Source organism: Scyliorhinus canicula, chromosome 12 (genome assembly GCF_902713615.1).
Source record: "Scyliorhinus canicula chromosome 12, sScyCan1.1, whole genome shotgun sequence".
Taxonomy (NCBI): Eukaryota; Metazoa; Chordata; class Chondrichthyes; order Carcharhiniformes; family Scyliorhinidae; genus Scyliorhinus; species Scyliorhinus canicula.
This window is the reverse complement of record NC_052157.1, coordinates 161,571,076-161,580,061: the sequence shown is the minus strand read 5'-3', so window position 1 is coordinate 161,580,061 and position 8,986 is coordinate 161,571,076. Positions and strand designations below refer to the sequence as shown.

The following is an 8,986-nucleotide window of genomic DNA, read 5'->3' as shown; positions in this document are numbered from 1 at the left end:
TAAAGGCAGAATGTAAATATAAGTTGTTGTTGTCCTTTGAAGGCAAAAGATTCATTCCAAATGGTTTAATATGAAACATCTTTCTTTTTGTTGAGATGCATAGAGCAGTTTATTTTATGTATCTGTATAAGATAGATGTGATAATGCTGGTTTACTAATAGCTTTGCCTATTTAATATTTACGTGTACATTCTGTGCTCTATACGCCCACAGTCAGTGTGTAGGTGGCTGGCGCTATTTCTCCAGTGCGCCTGGACACAGCGGCCTTCGCCTCTCTTTGTGTCTGCACTCCGCTGAGCCGCTGCACCCGCGCGGAACGCTCGGCTGAAGGCGCGGTGCCCGGCACTTGGTGCTTTGTGCCTTCCCCTCCCCCCGCCCCGCCCCGCCCCTGAAGGAGCAGAGAGGCCCGCGCCCGGGTATCCTTGCGCGGCGCCGCCCCCAGTGTGCAGGCAGGCAGGCGAAAGAGAGCGCCGGCCGCATCACCCTGCCGAGCCGGGAGTGGGAGGAGGCGCAAGCGCTCGGCCAGCCGTGCCCGGATCTATACCCTGCCCGTCCGCCATTTTGGCAGCTGCTCGGCGGCGGCTGCGAGCTTTGGTGTGTCGGCGGCTCAGAGCTCGCTGCCTCGGTGTCTGCCTCCTGCTTCTTCCCCTCTCATCGCCTCCCTCTCGCCTGCCCACTCAGGGGGAAAAAAGGAGAAAACGCCAGCGGTTTGAAAAAAACCCCCCCGCCGCATCCTTCTCCCTCCTTCCCCCCCCCTCCCCCTGAATAAACACCGCCCCCTCCCCCGGCCCGCAGCGTCCACCCAGCGCCTCAGCTCCGCCGCCAGACAACATGGAGGACCGCGAGGACCTCGTCTACCAGGCTAAGCTGGCCGAGCAGGCTGAGCGATATGACGGTGAGTGTTTTGAGGAGGGGGGGTTCGAGGGGACATTTAGTTATATTTTTAATGGGGGTTTATCCGCCCCACCCCCCCATCTCCCGGCCGCCGGCTTCACAAAATGGCGCCGATCGGCCGCTCGGTGCCCGCGCTCTCCCCACCCCTTCTCCCCCTCACCCCCACATCCCCGTACCCGGCTCCAAATCACCCCCTCCACACACACTCCCAAACCCGGCCCCCTGTCTGAGGGGAGGGGGGGCTGCTCCAGGCACACACAGCAAGATCCCAGCCGCCTCTTTATTCACACCGACCCCTCCCTTTTACATCATGGAGGAGAAGCTCTTTCCCCTTCAATTCCTCATCTTCCATTTCCTCTCATTTCTCTTGCCATCTCCTACAGTCCGTTTAAAGATGAGATATTTTCACTTCCCCCCCCCCCCCCCCCCCCACAAACCTTGTGGAAAGGTATTGGTTTGCCCCCCCCCTCTCCCCCTGTTTGCAAGAGGGAATTTGGGGTTAATGGAAAGGGGGGGGGTATTGGTGGTGGTATTTTCCCCTCCCTCATGCGCAATTTTAAGTTTTTAAAAGTATTTCAATGGCATCCACCACCCAGCGAGTAGGCCAACCCTCTATTTTAATTTATATATGTGTCCCACATTAAAATAAGAATTCTGGTTTGATTTACAAGAATTGGGATGTTTCAGTCATGCCGTTATATATTTTGGGATTAATTGCACGGTGGGATTGAGGGTGATCTCTTTCCCTTTCATTCTACTGAGGCGGAAGTTGCAGGTCACTCTTGGCGCACACATGCCGAGAAATAAGGCAAGGGTGGAGACGAGAAATTTCTCCCCTCTAGCTAAGCTTCTCATCGTAAAGGTCTTTATACTGTCTCGTTTGGCTCAATTTATGTCAGGATTTTTTTTTACCTGATGGAAGGTTTTGTTGCCATCTGTTTTTCTTTGAACTCTTAATTTAAGGGTTGATCTGGGTTCTGCAGTTGCAATCCCGGATGTATTCATTTGTGGGGGAAGGTTGTGATAAAATTCAATCTTTTGACATGAAACCAAATTGTTCAGTATCTCTTGCCCCACCCAAAAAACTGATCAATCTTGCTTACCTGTTAATGGATCCTGAGAAAAAGCGCATTTCCTGTCATCAACATTTTAAAAATCAGTCCATGAAGCAAAACTCAAATCACTAATTAATTGTTATAAATCTAGCAATGTCATGCTACTGTTTCAATAAATCCATTTGTGTCTCTAGTCAATGGCCAACTTTTTTTGGAGGGGCTGGGTCAGTTACCAGGTTTAGCAGATTACTGTGATGTACTGCATTTTTGATATGACATGTTTCAACTGTTATTGCAATAACTGCAGGATATATTGTAATTCCAAAGTAGGCTGTAAATGGGATCACAGTTAATTGTAACACGGACCTATGCTTTTTAACCCTGTTTTGAATGAAATTCTCTGTGCTGGCCTGTAGTTGGACATTGAAACGTTTTGAGACTGTTAGCAGTAGTGTTGGTGGGGCTGGTTTCAAATATTCAAACTGGGATTTATATTGATTTTCTCAAATTTTAGTTATTTCAGTTGGTTTTACTAAAATGACTTTTGCACATATATTAAGTTTCTTGTGCGTTGTTGGTCGAAATGCGCGATAATCTTTGCCATTGCATTTTGCTACATGGGTGGCACAAGCAAAGTCCAGACGCATCTCCCAGGCAGCGTGTGGTACAATGGCCACAAAATGGAATCGGTTTAAGATTCTTCGAAGATCTGCCTTCTGAAGGAATGAGAATACCTGAATAGTTGAAACCTTCCCATCCTGGTGTGTTTTTACGCTGACCAGACTAATAAGATTGCAGTTCTTTTGAATGTTCTGTGGCTGAAGGAAATCCTGATCTATAAATGTGATTTAAATAAGGGTTTTTAACAGAAGGAATGCTGGTTTTTCTCTCAGCAGGAACTGTTTAAAAACAATCTCACTTGTCATTTTTCAATTTGCTGAGGTACAAAACTAAACCCAGGCCTCGCCCTCCAATGTCAAGATGGCCTTCTGTTTCTGAAACTAATCTCTGCCCAGTTAACAGTTGTCGTAGACGTAGGCTGAATAACATGTGCGAATAACCTGATGGGGAGGAGAGAACTAGAACAATTGTGTGGTAAAGCCATCTTTGCAACAAATAAAACTGATTTGTAAACAAGTCTTCCATGTGTTTTTTTAAATCTCTTGTAACAATACAGCTATCACTAGGGTATTACTGTCACACTATTTGAATGTTTTAACGTTGACAAATTAAATGGCTCAAGTTGTGCAGTATGGCATTTTCATGCAGATCAGGAAGATTCATTATTTGATCTCTGGTGTGATTAGCCCTGTTGTTAATTGGTCCATGAACCAACTATTATTTTAACCAAATACTCCATTGTAATGGGAGAACATGGAGTGGAAGGTTAAATTGTTTGTTGTGAAATAATTTCTTGGTTACGTCTGATCTTTGGATAAACCAGTATAGATCTTCCTAATCTGTATCTCATTCGCAGTTTCAGTCCTATTTGCTTATTCGTTTTCTCTTTGTTCTGATTGTGCTCCCTGCCCTTTACCTGTCCAACTCTCTTCAACCGAGGCTATTTAGAAGGTGTGACTGTTGATTGGAGTTGACAGGTTGTGACGGCTCAAAAGATTAAAGATGCCACTAGCCGTGTGACTAAGATGTCCTCAACTGCTGCCCACCAGTCATGTGGGTGAGACTTCTGCAATTTCATTCCAGTCATTGACTCATTTGGTGCTCGGGAGGGAGGGTTTCTTTGAAACATTTCAGTGTGTTTTATGGATGGCATGGAATCTCAACTGTGGGGCTTGAAACACAGTTTTAAAAGCATGACTACAATTTTCCCTATACATCTGCATGCTAGCAGCCAGATCCTCGTCCTACATTAGTCATTTAAGTCCACATGCTGCACTTGCAAGCAGAAACATGAAACAGTGATCACAATTGGGAATGTACATTGCTGGGGGGTTGGGTGGCAATTGTCACACCCAACTTCTGCCCTAACTAGATCAGCTAACTAAGTACAGACTGGAAATTGCAGTTGGCACTTTTGCTTCTGTAGTTAGAGAGGAATAAATTAACTATATAGTGTAGTATCCTCTGCATACTGTAGGGTTTATAAACTCATGACTTTTTGAAGTATGACCTCTGTTAATTCCATAGAAATTATGGAAGGAGGCCATTCAGCCTATCAGGTCTGCACCAGCCCTTGGAAAGAGCACCCTATTTAACCCCAGTCCCACTGCCAGCAAATAAGTGCTCTTAAATAAATGACAAGCTAATCTGTACTTGGTTGTGGTTCAGAGGAATGAGTGAGTTCAGACATTAAAGAACAATGATTTCAATTGTATCATGTCCACCTGAACAAACTGGTGGAGCCATTGTTCAAGGTGTCATCCAAGTGACAGTATTTTCAACCATACCTCACAGCATTGGAGGAGTGCTTGCCAGCTCAATGTTCTCCCTCTCAGGAAAATAACAACTGTATTGTTAGATCGATAGAAGGGGTGTGGAGTTCTGGAATCAGAATTGTGTGAAGATTCCTCTTTGGCCCATCAAACATGGTAACAGAACTCAACGTATCTGACCCAGCCACATCCAGAGCAGATGCACAAGCCTGCACCAAGATGTTAACTGACTCCCTTCTGTCTGCTATTAGAATTTTTCCAACTGAACACAGGTGATATCTTTACACAAGCTTATCAAGTGAGCAAAAAGTGTCAGTTTTGGTTGTAAAATAGTATATACAAATGGTGAACTAATCAGTAGTAGTGATTTATTAAGGTTTATACTTGAATAGAACTAGAAATCCATTTTCAATTTGGAATGATTTTGTCGGGCTTTGCCATTTTAAGTAAATGATCTAAGCCATTTAGTTAAAATATTTTCTTAGAGGAAATAATCTGAGGAATACCAACACTTTGTAAACTGCCACCCTTCCCTCCCAAGTCCTTTGTGCAATTGCCAACCAAATCTGTTCCCATTCCCATCCCACAACCCCGTTTGGATTTTTCCCAGTAGTTTCTGTCCCAGCCATAGTATGGCTCTTATCAAAGTTGCAAATACAAATCTGTTACACTCAAAACTAAATATCCCTCCTCGTCCTGCAGCCTTTGACACAGTTGACTGCACCACCATCTTCCAACAGCTCTCCACTATTGTCCAGCTGGGTGGAACTGTACTTGCCTAGTTTCATCATTATCTATTGAATTGTAGCCTAGACATCTCGCGTGATGTCCCCAGCATCACCTGGAGGTGTTCAGCAACATCTGAAAGCACAGCGATGGTTTCCACATGTATGCTGAAGATGCCCAGCTCTATTTCGCCACCATCGCAAGTTTGAATCATAAATTAATATGCAAGTACAGCAAGTGATTAGGATGGCAAATAGAATGTTGTCATTTATTGCAAGGGAAATGAAAATAGGGAAGTTTTACTGTGGTTGCACAAGACATTGGTGAGATCTCCTCTGAAATACTGTGTACAGTTTTGGTTTCCTGATTTAAAAATTGATATAATTGTGTCAGTTCAGAGAAGCTTCACTCGACTCATTGCTGGGATGATGGACTTATCTTAGGAAGAAAGGTTGTGCCCTCATCCATTGGAGTTTAGAAGAGGGCACAGCAGTGTTGCTTCACAGCGCCAGGGTCCCAGGTTTGACTTCCGGCTTGGGTCACTGTCTGCATGGGCTTCCTCCCACAAGTCCCGAAAGACGTCCCTGTTGGGTAATTTGGACATACTGAATTCTCCCTCAGTGTACCCGAACAGGCGCCGGAATGTGGCGACTAGGGGATTTTCACAGTAACTTCATTGCAGTGTTAATGTAAGCCTACTTGTGACACTAATAAAGATTATTATTAGAAGGATGAGAAGTAACCTTATTAAAACATAAGATCCTGAGGGGACTAGATGGGGTGGTACTGGGAGGATCTTCCTCTTGTTGGAGCGATGGAAACTTTTTTATAGATTTAGAGTACCCAATTCATTTTTTCCAATTAAGGGGCAATTTAGCATGGTCAATCCATCGACCCTGCACATTTTTGGTTTGTGGAGGCGAAACACACGCAAACACGGGGAGAATGTGCAAACTCCACACGGACAGTGACCCAGAGCTGGGATCGAACCTGGGACCTCATAGCGATGGAAACTTTGGGACACAGTTTAAGAATACATGATCTGCCTTTTAAGGTCAAGATGATATTTTTCTCTTGAGGTTTGTCAGTTTGTGGAATTATCTTCCCAAGAAAGTTTAGTGGAGGCTGGGTAATTGCAAGACAGTTAGTTAGATTTATGATTAGCACGAGAAGGCAGGCAGAAAATTGGTGTTGAGACCCCCCCACCCATCATTGGTTCCATCCTCTCCCTAGTGTCTTATGTGATCCGTTTAAAAAAATTTTTAGAGTACCCAATTCTTTTTTTCCAATTAAGGGGCAATTTGGTGCGCTCAATCCACCTACCCTGCACATTTTTGGGTTGCGGGGGCGGAACTCACGCAAACACGGAGAGAATGTGTAAACTCCACGTGGACAGTAACCCAGAGCTGGGATCGAACCTGGGACCTCGGTGCCGTGAGGCTGCAGTGCTAACCCACTGCGACACAGTGCTGCCCTATCTTATTAGATCCTAAGATGAGCTTCCAGCTCACACTTGTGCGTTTTATAAGCTTGCCCGTTTACATCTGACATTGCTTGGCATCATCACTGCCTCAACTGATAAGAAGTCAACGTTCATGCCCCTGCATTGCCTCTAGATGTGACTATTTCAAACCACCCCTCCTTGTCTCATTCTTTCCTATAAACACCCAAAGCTGTGCCCATGTTCTTTTTCCTGTAAAACCCTGTTCACTGTACAAGACATTGATAAGACCACACATGGAATACTGTGTTCACTTCTGGTCGCCCTATTATAGGAAAGATATTGTTAAACTAGAAAGAGTGCAGAAGAGATTTGAAATGAAAATCGCTTATTGTCACAAGTAGGCTTCAAATGAAGTTACTGTGAAAAGCCCCTAGTCGCCACATTCCGGCACCTGTTCGGGGAGGTTGGTATGGGAATTTACGAGGATGCTACCAGGACTTGATGGTCTGTGCTATAAGGATAGGCTGAGATTTTTTCCCCTGAAGCGTAGGAAGCTTAGGGGTGACCTTATAGAGGTCTATAAAATAATGAGGGGCATAGATAAGGTAGATAGTTAACATCTTTTCCCAAAGGTAGAGGAGTCTAGAACTAGAGGGCATAGGTTTAAGGTGAGAGGGGAGAGATACAAAAGAGACCAGAGGTGAAATATTTTCAGAGGATGGTGAGCATCTGGAACGGGCTGCCAGAGGCAGTGGTAGAGGGGGGGAAACAATTTTTTCCTTTAAAAAGCAGTTAGCAGTTGGACAGTTACATGGGCAGGGTGGGTATAGAGAGATATGGGCCAAATGCGGATAAATGGGAATAGCTTAGGATAGAAGCTGGGCCGAATGGCCTGTTTCAATGCTGTAAACATCTATGATCCTATGACTGTGCTTGCTGATCGGCATTGGCAACTGATCACCTCAATTTTCAAATTCACATTCTGGATTTCATAGAAAATAGGAACAGGAGGTGGCCCTTTGAGCCTGCTCCACCATTCATTATGATCATGGCTGATCATCCAGCTCAACAGCCTAATCCCAATTCCCCCCCCCCCCCAACCGTATCCTTTGATCCCTTCGCCCTAAGTGCTATTTCTAACTGCTTCTTGAAAACATAATGTTTTGTACTCAACTACTTCCTGTGGTAACAAATTCCACAGGCCAACCACTCTCTGGGTGAAGACATTTCTCCTCTATCCTAAATGCTCCAGCCCGCATCCTCAGACTGTAACTCCTGGTTCTGGACACACCCACCATTCGGAGCATCCTTCCTGCATTAGGGTAGCACAAGTGGCTAGCACTGTGGCTTCACAGCGCCAGAGTCCCAGGTTCGATTCCCCGCTGGGTCATTGTCTGTGCAGAGTCTGCACCTTCTCCCCATGTCTGTGTGGGTTTCCTCCGGGTGCTCCGGTTTCCTCCCACAGTCCAAAGACGTGCAGGTTAAGTGGATTGGCCATGCTAAATAGCCCTTGGTGACCAAAAAGGTTAGGATGGGTTATGGGGTTAGGATGGATGTGAGAGCTTAAGTGGGTCAGTGAAGACTCGATGGGCCGAATTACCTCCTGCATTGTATGGTCTATGTTCCATCGACTCTGTCTAGCCCTGTTAGAATTTTGTAGGTTTCTCTAAGACCCCCCCCTCATTCTCCCAAACTCCACTGAATACAATCCAAACCGATTCAATCTCTCATATATCAGTCCTGCCATCCCAGAAAGCAGTCTGGTAAACCTTCACTGCATTCCAGCTAGAGCAAGAACATCCTTCCTCAGATAAGGAGACCAAAACTGCACACAATATTCCAGGTGTGGCCTCACCAAGGTCCTGCGTAATTGCATCCCTGCTCGTCTATTCAAATCCTTTCATAACCTGGCCCTTCCCTTTTTATCTCTTCCAGTCCCAACAACCCTAATATCGCTGCCTTTGTCCCATTTTCTCTTATGTTTTTAATTGATGGACCATGGGCAGTGGTGTCGAGCAGCTGAGGCTCTGGGATTCCATCCCAAAACCTGTCCCACCTCCCCTCTTCACTATGAAAATAAACTACTGTTTCATCTGCCCTAATCTTCTATATGGCTCCATGTCAATTTTTTTGACATTTGTGAGAAGCTTTGGGATTTTCTTTATTACTTTAAAGGCATAATACAATTTATTGATAGTATAGTGGAATTTTCCAGTTAAATGGCTAAATGACTGTTCTCCATTGCCACTGCTGCTTTTGTATGTATACAGACCATAGTACTGTACCTTGCTAAGTTTCTAAATCATAATCAAGTTTGGGTCACTTTGATCCTTATTATAAATCACCAATTTCTGATAAGTTGATAAGTCATTAAGTTTGAAAAGGGATGAGGTAAATCAGGAAATTATAATTATGATTCTTAAGATTTTAAATGTTTGGAAATTAAGGTAGAGAGGAGAGACAATTGGATAAATT

At 44.7% G+C, this 8,986-nt stretch overlaps 1 protein-coding gene across 1 annotated transcript in view; it reads left to right on the top strand.

The window, feature by feature from the left end:
• The first annotated feature begins 545 nt into the window (after positions 1-545).
• Positions 546-8,986, top strand: part of ywhae1 (tyrosine 3-monooxygenase/tryptophan 5-monooxygenase activation protein, epsilon polypeptide 1) — a 60,417-nt gene continuing 51,976 nt past the window's right edge. Inside the window, exon 1 of the mRNA XM_038814744.1 lies at positions 546-894. Within this exon, the coding sequence (XP_038670672.1) occupies positions 831-894 (64 nt within the window). The 5' untranslated portion in view covers positions 546-830. The remainder of the gene's footprint in view (positions 895-8,986) is intronic.